Source organism: Porites lutea, chromosome 2 (genome assembly GCF_958299795.1).
Source record: "Porites lutea chromosome 2, jaPorLute2.1, whole genome shotgun sequence".
NCBI lineage: Eukaryota > Metazoa > Cnidaria > Anthozoa > Scleractinia > Poritidae > Porites > Porites lutea.
Window position 1 is genome coordinate 55329145 of NC_133202.1, and position 26747 is coordinate 55355891.

The 26747-nt window shown below is 39.0% G+C and overlaps 1 protein-coding gene across 2 annotated transcripts; it reads left to right on the forward strand.

The window, feature by feature from the left end:
- Positions 1-104: 104 nt before the first annotated feature.
- Positions 105-26715, forward strand: LOC140929098 (transcription elongation factor SPT5-like). 2 transcript variants are annotated; one of them, XM_073378953.1, is made up of 31 exons: positions 105-225; positions 2711-2858; positions 3577-3645; positions 4726-4763; positions 5937-5965; positions 6834-6896; positions 7690-7752; positions 7989-8019; positions 8727-8795; positions 9502-9588; positions 10208-10372; positions 10816-10845; positions 12139-12204; positions 12621-12688; positions 13097-13199; positions 13712-13787; positions 14433-14596; positions 15145-15300; positions 16365-16462; positions 16656-16725; positions 18031-18105; positions 18514-18564; positions 18777-18902; positions 20103-20178; positions 20895-21023; positions 22227-22332; positions 22660-22799; positions 23044-23198; positions 24147-24425; positions 25442-25582; positions 26235-26715. In XM_073378953.1, the coding sequence occupies exons 1-31, from the start codon at positions 190-192 to the stop codon at positions 26382-26384; spliced, it is 3057 nt and encodes a 1018-aa protein (XP_073235054.1). In that variant the 5' UTR covers positions 105-189; the 3' UTR covers positions 26385-26715. The 2 variants fall into 2 exon arrangements, with proteins under 2 accessions (XP_073235054.1, XP_073235055.1); XM_073378954.1 differs by lacking the exons at positions 105-225; positions 2711-2858; positions 5937-5965 and having other exon boundaries at positions 3627-3645.
- Positions 26716-26747: the final 32 nt, after the last annotated feature.

Below are 26747 nucleotides of genomic sequence, written 5' to 3' on the forward strand. Positions count from 1 at the left end.
CAAACAATCACCCGTTTGTCTTGTCATGTATGTATATTTGAAGTGTCGCGTAGAATTTGGAAAGACACCTTATGTTCCAATACATGACACCTGTTCCATTGGAAGTCCCGTATTACCTTTGTGATCGCCATCTTGGACGGAAGAACTCAAATCTGCCTTTGATTTTAGCCTTCTTTTCTGTCACAGATCATGTCAGACAGCGACGATTCTCAATATTCTGATGAGGTAACGGTCTATCTATTCAACAGTTTTCTGTTTTGATTTATCTCTTTGCGAGTGCTTGGCAATTTGAAATAGTATTTAACAGCTGTGTTTTGCTCGCCGGCGCTTGCAAACCAATTATTATCATTTATGTTTTGTTTTATAGCCTTGTTTTACTAACAGTTTGAACTTGCTGCAACGCATGGCACGTTTAATGCACAGTTTAAGGTCAATTTTGAGAAATGAAATATTCTCGGTGGTCCGCGATAGTCAGTCGTTTAATTTAACTTCGACCCAGATAGCCGCTATATCCTCTTTATTTTCAAAGCCACTCAACTCGAGCGACTGGAGAAGATTGTGACACCATCTCAGTATGTAAAAAGTTAAAATTGAAAAGCTCTCATCTTCATAGTGAAAGCTTCAGGACAAATTGAGGTAAATCTGTTGAAAAGAACGAGTGGTCAGTGTGGCAGACTCTTAATCTGGCAGTCTTAGGTTTGAGTCCCATCTGGCTGCTTGCTGGATTTGTTCAACACCCCACCCACACTTTTAAATAGCCAACTGGTTATCTCCTGCCAGGTGGGGTTTTTAATCCTGTTACCTTCTGTTTGCATTATTTGTTTCAAATTATTTGAGTGGTGTGCCTGTAAACTAGCTAGGTTAGCTAGCTACATGCCACTTGAGATCATTTTCAGGGCAAAAGACGTACTTCTAGCTTGGTTATTTGAGACCCAAAGTCTTGGTTTTATCCCAGTAAGAATCAACGACAACTTGAACCTTTGACCTCCTGGTGCCAGTTGTTGAAAAGGTGGACAGCACTATCCACTGGTTAAATCACTATCTACTGGCTAGTGCAATTTTCTTGGTTTCCCTAATACTTATCCAATGGATAGCGCCATCCATCTTTTGAACAACTGGGGCCAGCCCTGCAAACCAGTCCTCCTTCATATTTAATCATCCTGCTGCAGTTGGTAGGTGTTGGTTGATGTTTCTTTTTCCCACTCTAGCCTAGGATATTCAGGGTTTGCAAATTTTATTGATGAGTGGAGTCAGTGTGACTTCTGCTTCACAAATTTTGGAGTCATTTAAGAATATTTGGAGTCAAGTATCACAACCAAAAAAAGCCATTTTCAGACTTTCCAGCATGTGGTCCTGGCGTGTATACACTATCGTGAGGGGTACATGAAGTAGCTGTGGCGGTCCGCTGACCTGGAAAGCTCAAATCCATGATGGCAGTCATCGAGTAACTTTGATTTTTAATTTACCCTCATCCTGTTTTGTCGTGCAGTATAATTCTTTAATTTCGATGATTACAACGTTTACAATTAACGTAAATTGTATTTCTTGCGAAAAAGGTAAGGACAAAACTGTGTTTGTTACCGAAAATTTCTGGAGTCGAAGTGACTCCCTTCGTAACTTCAGTGGAGTCATCTGAACAATTTGGTGTAAAATACGCCAAATTTGGCGTATTTGCGAACCCTGATATTATTACAGATGATTTTATAGTGATAGATTCAAGTTGTACAGGCCCCCATTTAAGATGAACCCTATCTATAGATCGTTTTCACTGTCACGCAACAAAACAATAAATTGGAAACCGTTCAGTGAAAGAAGCCAAGAAAATGATATGTTATAAAAGACTAATTTTTAAACAATTTGTCCAAGTCTCAGGTCTTTTTGGCCCACCGTTTCTGAGTTATTTGCCGAAACGTTTCACGCATCTTTGTAGAGCTTTGTATGGAAACGCCATATTGGTGCACAGTTTTGGTGCACCAATATGGCCACCGAAAATCAACAAAAACATCTGGAGTTCACTTTTTCTATAAAAGCTCCTTCTTTTCACTCGAGAACTAGCCTACGTGCACATAAACATATCTTCTAATACTTGAAATGGTTATACTGCTGAAAATCAAGAGGAGAGACTTTTTTTTCAACGAGACAGCATTCCTTTTTTGGTGTCACACACTCTGAAAACTCGGAAGTTCAAATTGCTGTATTTTCGAAATGAAACATGCTACGGGACTGAAAACTTGTACAAAGATTAACTTTTTGTTTATCTTTAACCTAGTGTAAATAAGAATTCGTAAGACCTCGCTATTTTGACTTTACAATTTGATGACGTCACTGTGAAAGCCATCTATTAGCACTGAACTTTAATGGCAGCACTATATGTGTAACTTTTTCTTTGGATTTTATTACATGTAGATCCATCCCCTTTTAGTTAAGGTCATAGTGTTACCAGGATACAAATTTCAGTTACATAAAGAAATGTTTTTTTGCTAAAATAAGTTTAGTTAATACTGTATATGTTACAGGTCAAAATTAAATTCAGGTTATTTTTTTTTAAACCTAGGTTGATTCTCCATTTCCTTTGTCTCCTAGCCCTGATTATTCATGAATTAAGGCTAGGAAAATTGAGAAAATAGAGAATCAATCTAGGTTAAAATTTTTTAACCTGAATTAAATTTTGACTTGTAACATATACACGTCACAACATTTACATATTTAGGAAGGTGAGGATATCACCAGAGAAGAAGATGATGAGGATGAAGAGGATGAAGAAGATGACGATGACTATGATGAGGATAATGATTTTGAGGATGACAGGCAAAGAAAGAAGAGAAGGCGGCATACTGGTTTTATCTTAGAGGAAGCAGGTCTGTGTTCTGTGATCCTCATGCTATGCTTCGTGAACACTGCCTAGTTAGCTTAATTGGATGATGGCTGGTCTGCTGAGTGGGAGGTCATGGGTTCAAACCCCAGCTGGAGGGACACTCAGGGTCTTTAATGAGGCAGGAGATTATAGCGTATGCTGCCTTTTTTAAACATCTGCAAAGTGTTAGACCTTGTTTTTCAGTTTTAGTCCTTTTGGATAAGGACAGAAACCTGTAGGTCCAGTCCAACTCCATGGATGTCAATAAGAGCCAGCTGCCAGCCAATTTCACCAGTTGAGAAAGACCCTGCTACTGGCTCAAATTGTTGTAGGAAACAAAGTTATGGGGTAATTTGGAAGGTGCAATTAATTGAAAAAGCTGGCTTGATTAATAAAAAAGCCTGCTTACAGTAGCTTTTCCTGAGCTACATCCCTGCCAGTCTCAAAGCTCTTTTACTGTTTTGATTCTTTTGGGATGTCAGAGACACCACACTGCTGTTGGTAAAGAGTAGGAGATGTAGATCACAATAGTGTGGTCAATCTCACTGGATTTTGTGTGTCTACATGTGTTTGTATTGCTGTAGCTGGTCCACGATCAGCTTTTAAGCTGCTTTACATTACATAATCTGCTTTGTGAAGAAAAATTATGATGATCCCTTGTCCAGTGCAGTTAGAGGATTATCAATGATTTTCTTCTAATGTTCGTTTTTTTTTGTTTGAAGATGTTGATGATGATTATGAAGATGCTGATGATCAAGAGGAAGACGGATATGGAGATATATATGGTTCAGGTGTAGTAAAGACAGATACAGTTGACTCCTGATAACTCCAACCTTCAAGGGAAACTGAAAAAAGTTCCAGCTATTGGGAGTTCAAGTTATCAGGAGTTTGAAGCAAATAACCGGAAGTAGGGAAATAAGCAAATGGATGGGGAGGGAATGCAATTAAGCAACAAAGTGTACAGGGATGGACACTGAATTTGAACTGGAGTGACAAAATAGTGAAGACGAAGAATTGACTCACTTGTTTTGAAATAAATTCAATGTTTCGGACTTCAGTACATGGCTTTTTTCCCGACTTGTCATGCACTTTTAACATGGTTCAAGTTATCGAGGGTAACATTGTATAGAAATGATCTGAAGGGAAACAAAAATTACTTCAAGTTAGCGGGAGGCTCGAGTTATTGAGGATTCGAGTTACTGAGGGTAAAATTACAGTAAATGTAAGAAGGAAATCCAGGGGAAACCGACTTTGGTTCGAGTTTGCGAGGTTTCGAGTTATCGGGAGTCAACTGCATGCTAAATAGGAATTCTGACCTATTGGACTAGCCAACTTGTAAAACCCTATTCCTCATATTACAGCTGAATTTGATTATAGTACAACTGTATCAGAGACAGATTATCTGTCTGTTTGTTTAATAATTTATGTTACAGTTCAAGTTTGATTGTGAACAGGTTAATTTTGATTTAACCTACCCAGTAGGTTGATTATCAATTCTCTTTCTCTCCAATCCCTAGCGGACAAAGGAAATTACATGTAAGAGTCTACCTAGGTTAAAAAATTTTAACCTGAAATCAAATTTGACCCGTAAGATTTATATGGGTGATGATTTTAGTTTCCAAGAAAGGGACTATAGTGTAGGTGGAAAAAAGGATCAAAATGAAAGTGTGGTGCATGAAGCCCCTTCTCGGAATATGGCAAGGGAAACGGAAATACTATGTACATAAAAAAATTGGAAATGTTGTAGATGCTCAGTAAGATTGTAAGCATTCAACAATTTAAATTTTAAGAAGTTGCACATTAAATTGAAGCATTTATGAAATGTTTAGTTTGCCATCTACCAAATCTCCATGTCATTTTCTTGTTTGTAGTGGACAAAGATGATGAACCAATTGGGGATGACATATCGGTAAGAAAAATGCTTTATTTGTATCATTGAGTGTGTCACTGCTGTAGACAAGACATGTATACATTATCTTGTAGAGTTCATGTTTGAATATTGGTTAATAATAAAACTCCATCTCCTAAGTGTGTTGTTTTTTACTTGGTTTGTTTTTTTCCAGTCAATTAAGTTCAATATGGTTACATGTAATTGACAGTCATCAGTGGCGCTTTTCTTTTAGGCAAAATTTCCTGTTCGACCAGTTTAAATGCAAATGAAATGTTTGGTTCGACTGGAAACTTTCCTGAACAGCGCTGTTTTTCTTTTCATTTCTTATTGAATCATTCAAAATGGCATCAGCATCTGTAGACTCAAAATAGTTTTGAACTCTGTTAAAAAAACTGCTGCTATTGCCATGAAGGCAAAATTAATTTCGCTTTTGGATGAAGTTTCAATTTCTTTGTTGAAGTTGTCGCAAAGTATCGGCAGTGCTATAACATACATCTTGTTGAATTTTTGGTTCAAGAGAGCAATGAGATTGCAAATGAGACCCTATGACTGGATAGCCTGTGAACGGCAGATGTTTCTCCTCGCTCATCGCCGCTGAGGGAAGTTTTCGCAAGGAGGAACATCTGCGACTCAGAGACAGAAATTCCATACTGATGACATAAATCAATGTTTACATAATAAATCCGGTAGTCATGGGGTTTCAAGTGCAAATTTGTTCAATTTTACGTTTCCCCTGGGCGATTTTGGTAAAGTGTTGTGTTCATCTGCGAATGAGCTCCAGCAAAACTCAAATGCTTCTTCTAGAGAAGACTATATTCCACAAATATTGGCTGTTTTGTTAGAGATTCATCGCATTTACATTTGACCTTTGCTGCCTTTTGTCTTTTGTCTGTCATTCGTAAACAATAGCCAAAACAATGAAACTACTCCGTCGACCAATTAGCGCTTCTGACCGGATTCTGGACAGATTTTGCATCATCAGTATGGAATTTCTGTCACTGAGTTGCAGACGTTCCTACTCGCAAAACGTCCCTCAGCGGCGATGAGCGAGGAGAAACGTCTGCCGTTCGCAGGCTAATGACTGGAAAGTCTTTCCATTTGACTCTGAATGTTTCTGAAATTTTGCCTTAATGGAAAGCACCCCAGGAGTCAATGACTGAAATGACTTTTTTTGCATGTTATTTTTTGTAGGGTAATAGACGCTATCAGCAGATGATTGGGTATGTACTGCTCATTGGAAACCTGATTGTTTTTGTACTCTTTAAAAAATGAGCAGGAGTGACATATTATCGGGTTTAAAAACTCTCGGCTTCGCCTTGAGTTTTTCACCTGATAATACAAGGTTGCGAGTATTTTGAACAGCTTAAAAATCTCTGATACAGATCAACTCATTCATGCACTAATATTTAGATTTGGGGTTATTTTTGTCTAAAAAATTGGATGTTAAGTTTAGCCATGTCTTTATAAGATATAAAGACACTCATTACAGTCAAACCAGGTCAAGCGTAGCCCCCAATAATCCATTAATAAATTTATTATTTGAAAGTTGACTCCGTCGGTAGTTGTAGATTTCAGATTGATCTCTATATTCTTGCATGCGTAATGAGCCCTGAATTCACACGCGAGGCATTTATGAAGTTTCTACTAGCTCCGTTTTCCTGAATTCGATGTAAATGTCTTCTAAGAAACTTAATCCATTCAAAGATTTTCAACCTGACCAAATACAGAGAAGTTCTCATAAAATATTCACTGCTCATTACGCATGCAGAAATGCCGCTTTGAATTTGACACCAGTTACGGGAACGACTAACGGATTCATTTTTTAAATAATCAGTTTATTAATAGACTCTTGAGGGGTACGCTTGACCTGCCTTGACTGTAAACATTAATTTCTTTTGTTTTTTCCTTTTGAATATTTTGAAATTTCTTTATGTCCTATGAAAAACAACTGTACACTTTGAATTGCCAAGACCATTTATATTATACTCTCCAAATTATGTTGATGGACTTGCCATAATGTGTCTTAATTCAAGTAGCATTTATAATGTTAACAAACATGAATGATACTAAAAAATATGTTGTTTATAGAGATAAAAATGCTGAGGAACTGGAGGCTTACTACAAGCAAAAGTTTGCCGAGTCTTCAGAAAGGTTAGTGGATTAAGCTTATTCCCTTTGTTGTCATGTGGCAAACATCCAGAAATTTTACTATACTGGGCAATGATCACTTCTGAAATGTCAGGACTGCCTGGCCAAAGAAAGGCTGATCAGTATAGTACAATAAGTTAAGGTGTAGTGTACACTAACAGTTGTATTACTGTAAGTAAACATCAAGAAATGATACAGTGTATTTGCTGCTGAAAGAGTTAACTCTATCTACTGGTAATCAATGCACTACAGTGGTACATGAACATGCCTTGAGTGTCCATAGATACTGGTGAACTTTCAGGAAAATACATGTACCATCAAACACTGAAAGAAGGCCAGGGACTTTTGTGTTGTGATTTTCTTTCAAGCGAGTATAGTCAAATCCTGCCTAATCAAACACCTCATTATTACCAACAGTTTGCTTTGTCCCTGGGAAAGAAAGCCCTCACAGCTTCTCTAAATTCAAACCACTTATTATGGACACCCTATTAATACCGACACTCTATGCCCTCCTCCGTGTGGTTATTAAAGGTATTTGACGGTATTTTATCTGAATTGTGCCGTGGGTAGTTTGGGCAAATGGGTGCAGGGATGATACGTGGACTGTAGTGGGAACAAAGTGCTCCCTTATTTGCTGCCACCTTTTCCCACCTCTCTGATCATCTGTAATTCAGTCACACACTCGCTTAGATACATCTGTAGAGGACAAATAATGTTACCACTTATTTTAACATTTATCATTATTTTCTTGATTCTTTGGCTGACTTTATGACTCTGTTATTGCTTCATTGAACAGGTATAGAGATGACTATGAACTTCGACCAGAGATTCAGCAGCAGAGTCTTTTACCTGGTGTCAAGTAAGCATTTTTATTTTTGTTGTTTTTACTTCTTTGTATCAGCACTCGTCCAATTGAGTATTATTGAGTTATGAAATATTTTAGTATTGTCAAGCTCCTTTAGATATATATTTTTTACATGTAGTACATGTAAGCTCCTCATTTCAACAACAGTGTCAATGTCCTCACATCTTAATGTAATATCTACATGCATGCTGTGGCACTTGGCTGTACCTGCATCTTTTTTATCTCCACAGAGATCCAAACCTATGGACAGTGAAATGCAAGGTAAAAACTAAAGATACATTACATACATAATCATTAGTAAAGAATTAAAGATTTGGAATACAGTTGAACCTCTCCACAACAGCCGCCTTAGGGACAGAAGGAAGTGGCCGTTTTGGAAAGGTGGCCGTTATGGGGAGGTATTGGGGTAATATAACAATAATATTCTTTTAGGGAGTACAACATGTTTATTTTGCTAAGTTCATGCTTACTTTATCTCATAGCAGTAATCCAATCATATATAATAATTCATTATATAGAGATAAAAAAACGCAAAAAAAACTTGAATAATGTTTGAAATCAAAATGTTAATGTGACAAATCGAGCAAGTTTCACAACATTTTCCATAAGTATGGCAGACGATTTATGCTTACAGCAGATGTATAGATGAAACACAATCAAAACATGAATGCCACGATTAATCATCAATATGCTACATGGATCAAATTTCATGACCATTCTTGATTTTTTCATCGGTCACTGAAAAAACTTGCCTTTGTCAAAAGGCTATTTTGGCAGATGGGGACATGCTAATAATATTGATGACCATTGCCGTTGTAGAGAGGTTTTAACAAGAGTCAATGAATGGATTGTCCTCAGGGACAAAATAAGGTGGCCGTTGTGGAGAGGCCGCTGTTAGTGGAGGTTTAACTGTAATCACTTTTGAAATCACATTTTCCTGTTCTGTACATTTTCCTATTAATGTATAGATTGGAGAGGAAAAGGCTACGGTGATTGGTCTGATGAGGAAAGCTATTGCCCAGCAGTTTACTGATGAAGTAAGTACATGACTTTGTATATGTATTATCATCACATTACACATGTTGTATTACTGGATAAGTGAAGTCAGATTTGGTCTTCTGAACCTATCCAAGAGAAAAAAAATAAATGATAAAGCAATGCAGAAGAATGAAAGGATGAATTCAAGAGTCACAATGTGCATCTATAGTTAGACTTGTTGGTTAGTCTAGTTGTAGTATACTTTAAGCCACTTCTCCAGTCATTCTACTCAAACTCATTGGTTCACTGGGAATGCAGTATACTAAATACTTTGCAGTTGCACAGATTCAAAAGTTTACAAAATTTAATCTTTCAAGTTGGTTCATGTTGCCTTTTAAAATCTTCTAATGATGCACATGTTCTCTGTGCTTTCTTAATATATCATAATCATTATCATAAATAATAAGGCCAAGGCCAAATGTCAAACTTTTCATGAGATAGACCAAATTGTAATCTTGGTTGACCTAAATTTAGGTAAGTTCGTCTGTTAGGTTAGAGGTCAAACTAATGAAGTGTCAAACCAATCAGAGGTCATCACCTGAAACAGACAGATAAAATGTGTTGGTTGATCCAAACCCATTGACGTGAACTTAACTGAGACAGACGTCAATCTTTTCATAAACTTACTCCACCCAGTTTAATTCATCTCATGAAAAGTTTGATGTTTAGCCGTGGCCTTTTATTTATTTATATTATTGTTTTCAGCCTTTACAGATCAAGTCCGCTGTGGCTGTAGAAGGCCTCAAAGGATACATCTACATTGAAGCATACAAACAAACTCATGTCAAACAGGTGCCGACAGCATGATAACAATGTTATTTCACTGTAGTTTAGTGTCTTTGTGTACATGTACCATGCAAAAAACAAACTGATGGATCGTTGATTTTTTAAATCAATTTCAGTTATGACATTTTCAAGCGGTTATGTAAACACCTTTGTTTCTTGAAACTTGTTTGTGATGATTATGCAGTGGTAAATTTATTGAATTAGTATTGCTTATTGTTTATACATATTATCCTAACTGGAAAGTGCAATTTATGTCACTGTCGCTGAGACAGAATCACTTACTTTCTGAAATTGCAAGAAATTCTTGTAGTTTTGAGCATGTTTAAGCATGCTAATCCTCTTTTCTTATAAAACTTACCTAATTTTAACATTAATAAAATCCTGAGGGAAGTTTCAGATATTCCTCCATTTTCATTTGCATTTGGTCACACCAACTTGCAGCCGTTGGGGTTTGTCAATGCTGTTGTTTCAAGATTAGATCTAAAAGGTCATTGTTTTATTAGTATTCTTAAGTAAGCTGTCACAACTTAGGAATTCTGGAATATAGCTGTGCCAGCACTTTTTATGTGTATGCCGTGAGATTTACTCATATACTGTATGGCCCCAATTTATTGTGTTTCAATAGGCCATTGAAGGTTTTGGTACTTTGCGACTTGGAAAATGGTCACAGATGATGGTGCCAATCAGAGAAATGACAGATGTTATGAAAGTTGTAAAAGAGGTGGTGTCTGTTAAGCCTAGACAGTGGGTCAGGTTAAAACGTGGGATTTACAAGGATGACCTTGCACAGGTAATGCCATGTTTGTCACCATTTCAGGGATCAAAAAACGTTCTGTGTGGTAGTCCAGGATAAATAGATTTTCTTGCTGGGCAAGTATTCTTTCAAAGCTTTTGAGGCTTTCATGCCCCATGAGCAAGGGCTCAGGCAAGTCATCCTCTAACAAAACCATCAACTAAGAAGAGCACGAACTTGTCCTGGGCAAGCAAAATGAGAGAGCTGCTTGCCCAAAGGACAAGCTGGAATTCAAGTTTTTTCTACCCTTGCACTAAGTAAATGTACACTTAAGGATAGTTACGTAACTGTATTGGTGCTATAGATAATCTTGTCAGAATAGGAAAGTCCTCATATTACTAAAAGGCATGTAGTTCCAGCTGGTTCCTCTGTTATAAAATAGTATTGTTAATGATTTTCTCAGCTTAGCTTACAGTTTTCTCTGTTACAACTCTCCACAGGTGGATTTTGTCAACACTGCAAGAAATCAAGTGAGCCAGAGAAATATTTATATTCCTGCAGAAATGTCATTACTTTGTGAACAGAAGTTTTTGGTTGACCTCACTTTCCAACACATCTTTCCTAAAGATATACTGTATTGTTTCTGAAGTTATGAATATATGAAAATCATATATGAGAACTGTGGGGTGAAGAATTCTATGAAAGAAGATAATTGTACTGTTTCTTTTATCAAGTTTTTAATCCTGTAATGTTGCTTGAAGAAAAGCAAAAATTTCTGCAAACGTTTCTTACAGTTTTGGACAACTCATTTTACTAATAATATAATTTTATATGAAAAAATGTTTCATACATGCACGTACATATACTGTTACAGGTTGAAATTACCGTAAAATTCCGAAAATAAGGCCAGGGCTTATATTTTTCAAAGGCCCTTTTTGAGGGGCCTATTTTTGGAGGGCTTATATATGGAGGGAAGTTTGCGTTCCAAAATTAACTAGGCTTGTACTTAGAGGGAAATCTGCATCTCAAAATCGATTGGGCTAGCTTAGAGTTGGAAGGAAATTTATGTCAGTATGTAATTTGCAGAAAGTTTTTACTGGAACTCACCTTGAGAACGTAGATCTTTCTAAAACACAGCTGTGCAAGGACTTTGTCAATATGGACAGAGAAAATCAAAGCCAAGAGTGAAGAGGAACTATGCAAACACCAATAAACTATGACCCTTTCTGGCCGCAATCATTTGCGCACGTAATAGTTCTTTGGCAAATACAAATATTTATATGTTTCTGTACCATTTTGGCTTTGTTTTATGTTCGGAGGGGCAATGTAATGGGGTTTTTTTGCATTACGAGTTTGGGGGGCTTGTATTTGGAGGGGCTTTTTTTCAGAATTTTACGGTATATTCAGGTCAAAATTTTTTAACCTAGCTTAATGGGCCATTTCCAAGTTCCCCTGCAGCCTCTGTATCAAAACGAGGCTAAGTGCTCAGCCTTTGATATGGAGATGATTTTTCATTCTCATGCAAATAAACCTCATTTTTACAAGAAAGGTTGTGCACTTCGCCTCATGTTGAAAGTGAGGGTTTTCGGAACTCTGAAGCGGCTTATTCTCAATTTTCTTTGTCTCCTAGCCCTGATGCTGGAATAATTAGGGCTAGGAGACAAAGCCATTTACATTTTGATAATCATGCTAACAAGTACAGATGCTTGTATTAAATGCAAAAAAGGGTAGTTTAAGTCGTAAAATTATGTGGATATGGAGCTCAGTATGGAAAAAAAAAAATTCAGTTAGGATAATGATTATTCTTGTACTATAATATATAGGTGACACTAAAGATGATTCCCAGGATTGATTACAGTAGAAGTAGAGGCCTAGCTAAGTCTGCTGAGGTACATACATGTAATGCTTTTTTTTATCTTAAAATGAGTCAATCATTAAATAAGACTACAGTAAACTCTCTCTAAAATGGACTTGGGGACTCAAACTCAAGCTCAATCAAAAGACTAGAGAACTGCATGGGTCATCTCTAGGTGTCCATTTTATGGAAGTCGCTTTCTTATAGAGTCATTTACTGTATTCCTTTGAATGTTCTGGATACTTTTAGCTCCTGGCTGTTGCTGACATTAGCTTGCAAAATTGTTGGTTTAAATGGTTTGTGAATAGGCTGGACCAGATTCAGCAAGCAATAAAGTTGTAGTTTGTTATTTCTGTTTTGAATGCGTATGAGGTTTCTACAGTGTTATCAGGTGTAATATCACTGAACAGAGTATTGATGAAATGTGATTTGTGGTTGGTAAATTTGTAGGATTCACTGGAGAAGAGGAAAAGGAAAAGGAAGCCGCCCCAAAAACTGTTTGATGCTGATGCCATCAGGTACTAGATCTTTTTTTCTGCCTTCACATTGTTTTAGCTAGTGAATTTGAAGTGAAATAAAGTCATTGTTAAGTGAGTTCCATGGTGTCATCATGACATTTTAGAGGCCTTTTTAGGGCAAAATTCTGACAAGTTAGATATGGTTGAATCAGCTACATAGGATTCCTCAATATACAAAACAACAGGTTTTTAAATTCAGACTAGGGACATATGCGACCCTGCTAAGAGGGCCTCATTGTCGTATTTCGATCTCTTGCTGCATTCAGTCCATTCAACACATGGACATCCTTAACTTAATTCTTAACTGCATGTTCCATAGCACCAATGCAGCTGCAGCTTCTAAGGCTTGAAGTTGTTTTTGTATGTGACCGCTCATTCTGACCGATGATTTATTGTTCTAATACACAGAGCAATTGGAGGAGAAATAGGACAGGATGGTGATTTCATGATCTTTGAAGGCAGTCGTTATCGAGGTGGCTTCATGTACAAGACACTAGCCATGTCTGCAATAGTAAGCTTTTGTACTGGTTTGCCCTTAATCTCTAACGGAGCCCATGATACTATGATGACTTCCCCTTGCTTTTTGGCATCTTTTGCACTAAACCATTATGTCGGGCATAGAAAATTCACAGGTGTAGAGCTTTTGCAGTCACTAGGATTTGTCTCAGAGCTAAACCTTGTCTTATGAAAAGATGAGCTCAATCAGATAGCTCTTAAAACAAAAAAAAAAAAAAAAGTTCATTGAAAAAGGTTAGAAGGTTTCTGTACTACTGCTAATTTGAATGTTTTCCTTGAGTTTGAATATTTGGAAATCGGCAGGTATTCCCCGTTAGCCCTTAGCAGAAGCATATATGCTTCTGCCTTTAGTGAATGATGAAGAGTTAAAATTAAGGTGTACAGAACGATGTTTTATTTAGAAAAAAAGAAGAGAGTTATAGCTACAGTAGATGTGTGGAACACATTTTTACTTGACTCTTAAGAGTTTTCTACGATTGTGAAGTGTACTTCATATTTGTGTATCAGGTTGTTGAAGGTATTAAGCCAACTCTGCTGGAGCTTCAGAAATTTGAGACAGCACCCGAGGATGTTGAACTAGAAGGTATTGATTACCATAGGTTGTTTTTTGTCATTGCATTCCAAATGAGAAAACCCTGAAAGTAGCCATTAATCTATACCACTGGAATTTTTAGCATCATGGAATGGTATTTAAACTTGAAAATTGTACAGTTATAAGTTAACCAAGGGTGCCAATGAAGTGATTTCTTGAGTTAAAATTATTCCAGAATGTATGAATGTCTTCTTCTCTCTTACATCGTGAGCATATGTGACATAAAAAACGCACACCTTCATTCACCTTTTTTTAGTTTTAATGCAATTCACTTGAAAATTTGCAGCAATATAGAACACACCATTCCTTAAAATCGTATGTTTCTTTTGGTTTTCAGATTTTGGCATTTTTGGCGGGTAAATGAGGTCACAAAGTTCCCGCCAAATTTTGTTTTTAGTATTATAGGATATCTAATGATGGTTTCTGAAAGAACTCACCACAAGGATGTCAAAAGTGAAATTTTTTTTGAAATTTGTCTATCTACACAAAAGAAATAGCGTTTTGAAAGTTCAATTTTCAGCCATTTTGTTACTAAAAATAGTAAAAGATGGCGGGAAATTCAAGAGCAAGGCAAATAGCTTGATAGAGTGATCCTAAATCATCTTGGCTTAATTTCCACCTAAATCGTTTTTTTAGTTCCAGTAAAAAGTTTGAAGGAGGGACTAGATGAAGAAAGACACAATTTTGCAACTGGAGATGTTGTAGAAGTCGCAGAAGGAGATCTGGCAAATTTGAAAGGAACGGTGCTTAGTATTGACGGAAACAAAATCACCATCATGCCAAAACATGAAGACTTAAAGGTTAGCTAAGTATTCATTGGTAAATTGTTGTGTAAATTATTATATTAATGTGTTTTTCTGGGTATATTTTTTATTAATTAAATTTGTATCTGAGGTTTAGAACCGTGACAGGATAAGCTCAGTCGGTAGAGCGTTTGACTGCAGAGCGGGAGGTCGCGGGTTCGATTCCCGGGGCCGGACCATTACTCAGGGTCTTAAAATGACTGAGAAATGAAGGAACTTCCTTTGCACTGCAAGCGGCGAGACCTTCGCGTGGCTCGGATGACCACGTAAAATGGCGGTCCAGTCTCCATTAGGAGACGTAAAAATAGTGTCCCCAATTGGCACTTTCGTGCTAAATACATTGACACTCAAATAAAAAAAAAGTGCAAGTGCATCAGAGTAGTTGTTGACAGGAATTAGTAAAACCAAGAGTTGACAAAACGTACCAGTGCAAAGAAGGCGACCTTGGCTGAGTAGACTACTTACATGAATAAACTGAAATGATACATTCTGTCTTATCATTTAAGGAGCTTAAGTTGGAGTTTTGACATTATTTTCTGTTACAGGATCCTTTAGAGTTTATGGCAAATGAGCTGCAGAAGCATTTTAAGATGGGCGATCATGTCAAGGTTATTGGGGGTCGTTATGAAGGTGACACAGGGCTGATTGTGCGAGTTGAAGATAACATGGTGGTGCTGTTTGCAGATTTAACCATGCATGAGGTAGGGAAATAGTTCAAGCAAATGTTTTATTATTTGTTTTTTTTTTGGTTGCTCAAGACAGGCATGTTTTACTAACGATAATTTGACTTAGCTTAAGGTGGCTGGACACAGTTTAGGCAGTTTGTGAGTATATGTCATTTGTCAAATCACGGTGCCAAGAAAATGGTTGCAAATCACGAGCTGAAACTTGACAATTGAAAAATATACTGATGAAAAATTTTGATTGACAGGTTAAATGTGACGTTTTCGCAGTTTCAATGGCAACATGAACGACTGAATACAACCTTAAATTTTCACTTTTGCTCAGTTTACATAAAATTCGCTCATTAGATTTTCCTATAAACTTACACACAGCTTATTATAAGTAATCATTACCATTTGAAACTTATTTGACCAAATTTTAACAGACGGGTTTTTAGATAATCAGTAATATAATGGTACTGTAATTATTAAATGCGTCACAAAATTCTTCTGTCAACTTCCATTTTAAAGTTCTTATTATTTAAAATACGATAAAAGTAAAACTTCTGCCAAATATCACAAAATTTTAATGAGAAGATTTTGTGAAATCGTCTTCTGTGTACCATTGCTTTTTCGCCGCAAATGTTTGTTTGTCTAATTTAAAATACTCGCCGTCACGCGAGTTGCCGCTGACCGCTCGCAAAACTGTGTTCAGCCACCTTAAGGCTTGGTTATTAGCAACTGTTTATGAAATGACCTACCAATTGCCCACCTCTCATTACAAAGGAATTTTGGATCCAAGTGAGCAGCAGAAATCGAGCCATTCTTTGTGTTCCCTAAAGGAAATAAGCTTTTTGTTCAAATTTTCGTCCTTAATGTTCTGTTAACTTTCTTGGGAGCCATGATGTCCATTTAGGAACCATTATGCCGGGTTAGTTATTCATGTCGGTTATGTGCACATGGTAAAAGTTCCTGCCCTACATGTACATGTATTTCAACTTCAGTTTTAGTTGGACAGTTATTCCAGGTGTATCATTTCTTCTGATGACTCTGCACAGTTGATAGAAGAACATGATAATAACTTTTACCTTACTGTGTTGCAGCTCAAGGTTTTGCCCAAAGATCTTCAGTTATGTACAGAAAGGAGCAGTGGAGTGGATTCCATGGGACAACATCAGTGGGGGGATATGGTGCAGCTAGAGTAAGCTAATACCTACTGCCACTCTTTTGTTGTTGAATTTCATGCCTATCTGTTCCGGGCTCCTTGTAAACTTTGCATGTAATAATTTCGCCGGGGTCTCTTAGCATTTGCAATTCACAGATTTACGGGTCTAGCCATAAAGAGACTATAACTGGAGAAATGCATCAAGTCTTTGCTTGTTTGTTATTTCCAGTCCACAGACTGTTGGAGTTATCATTCGTTTGGACAGAGACATGTTTTCAGTATTGAATCAACATGGAAAGGTAAGTTCTGAATTACCTTGATACTGCCTAAGTACAATATCATCAAAAAAAGTACCCTAGAATACTCTCAGCATGAAAGCTGCTGCCTTCTGCTCTCACGAGCTTATTGTTTACGATCAATTAATCCACTACGAAAATCTGATCTGAAAGTTGCCGATCAACTGAATTTGAATAGGAGGATGAAAATTTTTAACACGGATCTCTACAGAACCGCCATTGAGTAACCATCATGGGTTGGACTCAGGCTTTTCAAAGAGACATGACGAATGTAACTTCCATCTTTTTCTAGCTTGCAAACAGGCTTCTAAGGGAACTTCGTTCTGAGGGAAGGGGAGACACTCGTGAACTCTCCCCCTTCTGCCCCCGTCCTTGTTTTCATTTTCTTTCTTGACTTCTCTTCGCCGTATCTCCCAGAACAGAACCTGTTCACAGGCTACATCTTCTCATTATCTATCACCAAATTCATTTTGTTTAGCAAAGTAACAAAAACTTAACAGCTTAAAGTAAAAAGGCTCCTCGCTAACGTTCTTGCCGGGAGATCAAACAAGAGGGCCGTACTTTTTCACTCTCAACCCTAAAGTCTTGTCAGTATGGTCTGAGTGAAGATAGTTTGTAGGTAAAATCTCTTCTCATTCAACTAGAATTTCCTTTGTCTCCTTTGAATAATTAGGGCTAGAAAATACAAGGGAATTTTGAATCAAAGTACGTCTGTAGCTTGATGAATGGTGGTTTAAAAAGCGAACGGCTTTTACCTAATACACATATTCTTCCTTACATCATTGAAAATGTGAAAATTTGAATCACCTTCTGAGACATGTGATCTGCATCAGACTATTGTTTAGATTCGTTTGTCATCCTAGTCATCATCCAAAGACTCAGGGATATTAACTGTTCCTGTGGTTAATAACTCAAGTGCTGTACTCTGCAGGATCAGCTCTGGCGGCCGAGCGCTTGACTGTAGAGCGGGAGGTTGTGGGTTCATTCCCTGGGGCTAGACTAGATCATTCTCTCTTGGGCTAGATCAGTACTCAGCGTCTTGAAAATAACTGAGAAATGAAGTTACTACTTTTGCTTTGCAAAAGGCTGGACCTTCGCGTGGCTCTGATGACCACGTCAAGTGGCGGTCTCGTCTCCGTTTGTGAGCCAGCGTAAAGAAGTCTCCTATTTTCTTTGCGCAGCAAAGGAAATAAGAAACCTATGCTCGCAGGCTACTAGAAGGAGACAAAAAAAAATATTCCCTTAATTATTAATTAGTACTTTCGTGCTAAATACATTGGCCCTCAAATAAATTGCGTCCTTTTTTAGGTCATTCAAGTCAAACACCAAGCTGTAGGAAGAAGGCGAGAGAACAAAAATGCTGTAGCGTTGGATTCAGAGCAGGTTACAAATCTTTGTTTTAACACTTCCACAGCGATAGAGCTGGCGGTTTGGAATAAAATAGCCTGCGAGAGCATCCGGTTTTTTCGGCTTTAGTTTCACCAGTGAGACAAGCGACGACCGGAAATACGTCTGCGGTTCGCAGGCTAGGAATGAAATAGCTGACAAAAATACCATCTTTCCCTTTTTTTTTAACCCTGCGCCTTTGTAGGACCCGTGTCGAATGAACGTGTAGAAGACCTTACCAACCGCTTGTGTATCATTAGCTTCCAAGGATCATGTGTTTAAATCATTTATCTCATTACTGGGCCCGCCCCCGGGTTACTGGGTTTGGTAGCTTCCTCTGAATCATTCACTTTACAGAACTTAGAATTTGATTTGCTTATCATTCATCGTTTTTTTTCCTTTTAGAACTCTGTGCAAGTGAGGGACATCGTTAAAGTCATAGAAGGACCACATGCTGTATGTACAGTATACTGACGTGTTACCATTACTGTTCTTCAACTGACCTTGAATTTTGCCAACAGTCCTGAAACAACCCTAGTTGTGGAAAGTTGTGGTTTTTGAATTGCAGGGTTATGGGCTTTCGTACCGGTCTTATATACTTACCTAAAACATGACGATGCTGTTCCATTGTCCCGTTCTTACACTTGTCTTGCGTGTTTTACTTGTAGGGTTTGCAAGGTGAAATCAAGCATCTTTATCGCAGTTTTGCGTTCTTATCTTCCAAGATGGTGATAGAGAACGGCGGAATGCTTGTGTGTAAGACAAAGCAGCTGGTACTGGCCGGGGGAGGCAAGGTAAATATGAAAGCAAATTTGTTTCCGTTTTATTTGATATTTCCAGGAAAATATTATTCTGCTGGGACGCAAGTGTTCGAAACGCAGTCAGAATCACGCCTGAATCTTTAGGCTTTCTTTTCAGCAGTATACAAGGGTATATTCACCGTAAAGATCACAACCATGAGTCGATTAATTCTTGTGGACCTTAAATGTATACGTTATTGGCGGCACGTATTCATGTTCAAATAAAACAAGCTTTCTGTTGCATGCGCTTTTAAGCTGTTTTATCTTAGGTACTACTTGGTGCTCGAGTACCACTGGTTAGGTACCAGCCCAAATGGTGTTGTGTTAACACCTTGGGGTACCCGACATTTAACTGCAGTGTAAATATTTACTCTACTTCGCCTTGACGGACGCCGTTTTCATACGTGAGCGTCGCAGGAAGTTTTGGGTACGCAAAGCAGTAGATTGGGCTTCGGAACTAACAGACAAAGTGTGGACCCAATGACCCGGTGCCTACTTTTGTGCCCGAGTTCAAGGTCCTGACCTTGCTGACCTTGTATTTGGGCGCCGCCACCTTGTTCAAATTCTTTCGAAGGTACTTAGTAAGTACCTTACTCACTCAGGCACGTTTCCCAAGCTTTAAGTGTGAACGCTGCCTTAATCAACAAAGGGTCGGTTATTTCAACTAAGTTTAACTTAGACCTCGGTTTAGGAAATCTTTGGACCTCCAGATCTCTGCTCTAGTGGTTATTTTAAGACTGAAGACAAATGCTTTTCTTGTCTACTCCATATTCTTTCATGATACTGTTCACGATAAATGGTGTTCACATGAACGCGTTCTGCAAACTAAAAATGACTGAGAACGAAGTTTTGTTAAACACTGGCTAAACTCTGTTTAAATAACTCGCTAGCCTTCGTAGCAAGCGTTTCCGTTTGGTTTCGGAGAAAAAAAAGACCGTGGAAAGAGATTTTCGGTTATGATCGCCATTTTTCACGTGTTTCCGTTTGATTTCGGAGAAAAAACGACCGTGGAAAGGGGTTTTCGGTTATGACCGCCATTTTTCGCGCGGTCTTTGACTCCTGTTCCTCATTCTTTGCTCCTGAACCGCACAGAAACGCTTGCTACGCAGGCTAATAACTTGCTTAAAGAGTTTGCTTGTTATGCGTGCTGCGAAACGACACCTAATATTCTTCTCCTTGTCGTTTCTTTTTTAGGCGATATCAAATACTTTAGGCATCAGTGGGTTTGCGCCAGCATCACCACGAATAACAAGTCCTGCCAGAGAAGGAGGTGAGCTTTGGTTGGCGAAGAACGGCGTTCTGTCCCAGAAGACTACTAGTTTCAGTCAAGTGTCAAACCGTTATCTCCCGTTAGCTCCGATAAAATTTAACCCTCATTATTCTAATTCATTAATCCAATACAGAATCAGTACGTTTTTAAATAGATATAATACACATCTTGCTAGATTTCCTGCATGCTATATATCGGCTCCCATCGGTGGACGCCTTTGGGACCATGATACTAGAAGATTTTTCATCCAAGAGAGATAAAATGTAGCATTTTTATGTGGTCCGCGGGACCATGGCTAGGTGTACGTCCATGAGGAAGAGGTTCAACAAACCGCTCCCTCAGATATAATATTGAGCCTTGTTGCTCCAGGCTAGCCTACGTGGCAGGGGGGCGGGCTCTCTTTTACCCCTTTCTCCTAATCCCCTTCCCCTACCCCTTTGGACGCAGGTTACTCCAGGCTTAATTAGTGGTGGTAAACAAGGCGTCCGCTAGTTATCATGGTAACTATTCAAGCGATTCTTCTCTTTATAGTAACTTACCAAGGGAGAAATTTCGAGGACAAGCGCGCACGAGGGGAGGAAAAAGGGAGAGGAGGCCCTCCCCCTCGCCTGTTCCCCTCGTGCGCTATATGAAAACCAGTAAGACAAAACAAAAACAAAAACCTGCCATCAGCCTAAGTAAAATGCCATCTCTTACTCAAATCCTCTTTGTAACAGCTGGTGGCGGCGGTGGTGGCCGAGGCGCTCCGAGAGGAGGAATGGGTCGAGGACGGGGTCGTGGCCGTGGCGGTCGTGATATGTCACTGATTTCACAGACTGTGCGTATCTCACAGGGACCTTATAAAGGTAACTTACTACTCAAACATGCCCGAAAGACGTCCAAGCCGCAAAATGCATTTTACACCCACCGATATTTTATTCAGCTGTGTCGAAAGAGCTGTTAATGCAATGTTTCCTTTTAAAGACTTTGCATGAATAGAAGGTGAAATTACTGATTCCTAGTCGAGTAACCTTCATTCGAAGAAGTGAACAAAGGACTCGTCGGGGACAAGTCGCATTATTCTTAAAGCTGGATATGACTAACGTGTGGCGTTTATAATCCCGGTCACACTTTTTAGTCTTTCCGAACCGTAGCAAATTATGTAGTATCTGCAATCTTGTACAATGAGTAGACGTAATTGTTCTCTAGTTTTGGCTTTAATGAGAGAAAACGTCCACTTGTACCAGACATTTACTTACCGAAAGAGAAAGTTATAACTTCTTTGATAGTTACGCGAGTGTTCTCCTCCTTTTGTTGAGTCCCGTATTCATTTCTAAGAACTGAACATAACTTATACAAAGGCAGTTTCAGAAATAGATGCCTCCTTAGTTACGTTTTTCCTTTTTTATTTTGATTCTTTAACTTAGATTTAAGTGATGCACTTAGGATGTATTATTTCATGACAATAACTAAAGTAATAATAATCATAATTCCTCTGTTTAGCCTAGGCAGTATTTATAGCACTAATGCTAGTGGGACCGAGCAAATGCCTGAAACAAATAATTCAAATCAAAGATGACAGAGTTAAGAATCCCAACTGGCAGGAGGCACCCAGTTGGCTATTCACAAGCGTGACCGAGGATTTGAACTTGGGACTACCGTGAACCAATTCAGCTAGCGGTCAGGGCCCAGTTGTTCGAACGGCTGTTAGCGGTAACCCGGGATTCTTTATCTTTTTTCAAAAGCACTCTCAGATAATTTTTCTCTATTTTTTTTAGAGTATCCAGTCATCAAATTGTAGGCAAAGAGAATTAAACTGAATTTGCTTTTTAAGCTCTCATATCTGAGTTCAAATTTTGCACTAACCCTGGGTTATCTTAACCCAGCTTCGAACAACCCGGCCCAGAGCGGAATTTGAACTCGGGGCCTCTGAATCAAAAATCCAGCGCTCTAACCTCTCGGCCACGCTGCCTCCTATATGTTTTGTTTTATGGCTTTGTTTCGCTGGTTTGCATTGCATTTGACAGAAAACCCAACTTAACCAACATACTGTTCTTCCTTTCTTTCAGGATATGTTGGTATAGTCAAAGATGCCACAGAAACTACAGCTCGTGTTGAACTTCACAGTAGCTGTAAAACAATCTCCGTGGACAGAATGAGGCTTGCTATTGTTGGGTAAACTCTTATAATAGCTTTTTCTAAACGACATTGAATCCTTTTCTCTTAAAACTAAACCAGTTACTTCGGCTTATTACCACCGGCTTACATAAAATAATCAGAGAAAGAAATAAATACTTGAAAACTGCATCTAAAACGGGAAAGGGAGGAAAATTGTGTGGAAGCGACTCTGAATTTTGTTTTGGGTGGAACCGATCTTGTAGCGTGTTGCTTTCGTTTCTTCTCTCCTTCCCCTAAACATGTGTGTCATAGACGTCTGTCTTGCCTCATACTGTGTTTAAGTAGTACTGTACTGTATCCTTACATTGCTGTTTTATTCCTCAGGGGTCCATCCAGTCGTGGCAGTTCTGTTTATACCAAGACTCCCATGTATGGTTCTCAGACACCCATGTATGGCTCCCAGACCCCTATGCACGGTTCACGAACGCCCATGTATGGCTCCCAGACGCCAACTCACGGCGATGGTAAGACGCCACTTTGAATTATATACTTATATCTTTGTGAAATCTTCCTTATCAACTTTGTTCTTTTGGCATTTAGCGGTTAGCAATATTGTTCTCCTTCTAGGATCCCTGACCTTATTTTGAACGCTTTAATTTGGCTCCTGTTACGTTAATCAAAGGAATCGTCTACTCCTTATTCATACTAACCTTAGCTAGAAATTCTTATCTTCGCGAACTTACTCAACTCGGTTTCCTTGTTTTGCAGGAAGTCGTACCCCTCATTATGGCTCAATGACGCCGTCCCACGATCCTTCACGCACCCCACTTCACGGAGGAGCCTGGGATCCAACTCAGCCAAATACACCAGCACGCAATGAAGATTTTGATTACAACTTTGATACGTCCACCCCCTCACCAGGGGTAAGTTTTATTTCTGATGCAGGTTAATACACACTTGCTTGGAAATACACACTACTATATGGTTGATCGTCAATTCTTTCGATCCATATTCACTTAAACCTCGCGTAAGCGACCACCCAAAATGCAAAGAGTTAGTGTTCGTTCGCTCAAGGGAGGTGGTCGCTTACCACTAAGAGTCAAACTGCAGGAGGAGAAGTCCGGATACATCTAGTTTTTGGAGAGAATGTATTACATGCAATTTTTAGGTTACAATATATGTAAATCCTTGTTGTTTCTAAAAGTTGTTCTGATACAATCATACGTTCATACTCTCTGTTACTACATACAGCGAACAGAAGGATCAGACCATTGTATCAGGTGGTCGCTTAGAGGAGGATTAATACAATGGAAAATTCTTAAACCGGTCGCTTTCGAGAGGATGTCGTTTAAGAAAGGTTCCGACCATAAGGCTTTGATGGGGAAAATGTTAGTGTTTTGGATAAGTGATCGCTTACGAGAGGTGGTCGCACATGAAGGTTCAACTATATTACACTCAAATTATAATTTGGGTCGGCAGACGCACGACTTCAATTCAGACGTCGTGCTTTTGCCGTGCTTGTGACGCTTTGAAGTTCCGCACTGCAGAAGCACGACGTGTTAACTGGCCTAAAGGTTCTTGATTCAAGCCTCGAACTCGAGAGGTAAGACAGCGTTGGAAGTTGCTATGGACAACCATAATCGTTCTCGGGAGATTTTATACGTTCAATTCCCTGTCCTTGTTATTGCAAGCGGCAGTGCCTTGTGAGAAGCACTTGTCTTTACCGACTGTTGACGCAAGGACTCTTATCTCTCTTATGCTGATATTATATGAACAGTAAACGGTTTTTAGCGACCAACTCCATTAGTAATAGTTTTACGTAATCAACTGGCTGAATTATACTTGAAATCGTTTTACTCTTCCTTCTTTAGGTTTATGGAACACCGAACCCAGCCACTCCCGGAGGATACGGAGGACCGTACACTCCCAATACCCCAGGGGGAGGCATGTACGGCTCAGAACCAAGTTATTCTCCTTACACTCAGTCCCCATCTCCCGCTGGATACGGTAACCCAATGACCCCCGGTAGTATAGCCCCGGTATCCCCGGCATTTAACCCGCTTACCCCAGGGACAGGTATGGAGGAGACACACGCTGGAGGAGACTGGGTCACCACTGACATAGAAGTGCGAATCAACGAAAATCACGAGGTAAGCTTAGTTATTTTAACAATATAAGCACAGGTAACCCAGGCTCTGGGCCACCTGTGTCTGAGTCACAGTTTCGCGCATGTTGATAATTTGACGAACGTCAGTAGACGAGGTACGCTACGTTTATTCAGATGGCGCCGAGTATATCCCACAAATAGTGCATCACACAGGTTACATTGAAACATATAAACAACACATTGTTGATGGTAACAAGCAGAAATCATTTGCCGCCGTTTACAAACACTTTGTAAAATTAATGAACACAATGCCACAACACCAACATGCCTTATGAAGCAGTTCCACGTGCTTGACAAAATTCGACGGCCTCATTAAACAGATACTTTTTATTGGCAAGTTTAAAACATCCCTTAACGTGCAAACTGACTTTGCCTGTCCTAATGTGTTTGTGTAAAGAATGTCCTTTTGACCCCTTTTTCTAGTATGCTAATTATTTGAGACTCGAAACTCGTTAGAATACACTTGCATAATTTGTTACTTGGATAGTCTTGATAATGGCGTTACGATAACGCCGAAGCGTCGAATTTTTTACGCTGTTATTTATTTGTTTCTGTTTCACTAAATCACTGTTGATCAGAATTTTATTTATAGAGGATATTACCTGCCCGCGCGTGGATACGAATTTTATCTTCTCGTGTGAGATATAGAGTTGAACACGAGAAGATAAAATTCGTATCCACAAGCAGGCATGTAATATTCTGTTCATTATATAGACACCGAGGGCGAGATGCTGTGATGGTCTTTTCCTATTGGCTGAGACTGAAGTAGCCATGACAACCGCGATATCTTCACATGTGAAGGATAAAACTTGTATCTTCACTGGATACCAAATTTTCGTCACTGGAAAAATCTTGGTATTTCATCGGTGTCTCTAATATAATAAATTCATTTATTTCTTATTGCCGCCTTACAAAAATCTCGAAAGAAGTTTTTCGAAGTTCATTCTATCACTTGTTTAATCTTAATGATCACGTGTATTCCACGTGGTTTGTTTCCAGGATCCTAAGCTAATGGACAAGAAAGGTGTAGTGCGCACTGTCACTGGAGGAACCTGCACAGTCTATTTATACGACGAAAAGCGTGACGTCAGTGTCTCTATTCACAACGTGGATCCTGGTGAACCAATTAAACAGGATAAGGTAACCTGTACATCTTGTTTGACTAGTTATCTCCAGTTAACGTTATTAGTTCTATTCACAACGTGGATCCTGGTGAACCAATTAAACAGGATAAGGTAACCTGTACATCTTGTTTGACTAGTTATCTCCAGTTAACGTTATTAGTTCCTCCGTCAATCAGTGGTGACAGCCCCACCCTTATAGCAGAGCCTTTCTTTCGCTTCCTCAAATTTGGCTTACTTGAGCAAGACTCTGCATGAATCGAGTAAGATCTTTGTTGAGCATGCGCTGCATGTTGCTAGGAGACAGTTTTGAACCCAGGCCTAATAACCATGCTTTTGGTACAACAGGCTGGTTTGACGGGGGAAAACAAGATTGAATAGTCCAGAATTCCGGGCTGCGGCGACGTCAAAGGCTTGACGTGATTCAGGCAGAGCCTCCTTTTCTCCTCCTCAATCAAGAAGAAGACAAAAGGATGCTGTGCTCGCATGGTGTGACCGCAGCCCCCAAATAGTATTTTAGGCTTGAGCCATAGGTTCGTTTCCTTTTGAGGGACTCCGCGTGGCGTGCGGAATAAAACATCTTTTCCGTCGTAATTTTTCCTAGTAATCGCGGTTCCATTTTCTTAGCTTGAGTCCAGTTCAGACAGTGACACTTGCGTTCTGTTTTGCAGGTCAAAGTGATTTTAGGAGACGACCGCGAGCGCACAGGGACCCTTATCAACATCGACGATCCTGATGGAATTATTAAAATGGATCAAACGGACCAACTCAAGATTCTACCGCTAAAATATCTCGCTAAAATGGGGCCCACGAATATTTAGATTCTCTTGAGCAATTGTCCTTTTGTTCTGGTCATTCAAAACGATTAATGGCGAACTTTACACCAGTTAAGTAACGCTTTAAAGGCGTAACGATAGACAGAAAACATTGATAGCGTTTCTTTACAGCAAAGAGGCTTCGTAACAGCTGTCTAGTTTCACACCTAACTAGAGTATCACAGGAAACCAATTACGATTATGCTTTTTAAAAATGGTCACAAGGAATCCAGGAAACGTTTTGTGAAGCTTTCAGGCTGATTTGAAGAATGTTCGGTTCTTTTAGTTTAAAGTTGTTTAAAATTAGCAATAAAATATGTCATTGTAGTCGAGAAAAGTGTAACAATGCATCTTCCTTCAGCTATGGCG

What these genes read in the sequence shown, in the direction of transcription:
- LOC140929098 (XM_073378953.1), top strand. Translation starts at nt 190, where the DNA reads ATGTCAGACAGCGACGATTCTCAATATTCTGATGAG. An exon ending in TTTTATCTTAGAGGAAGCAG is followed by an intron (nt 2,859 to 3,576) that starts GTCTGTGTTCTG and finishes TTTTGTTTGAAG; the next exon opens with ATGTTGATGATGATTATGAA. An exon ending in GAATCAACGAAAATCACGAG is followed by an intron (nt 24,426 to 25,441) that starts GTAAGCTTAGTT and finishes GTTTGTTTCCAG; the next exon opens with GATCCTAAGCTAATGGACAA.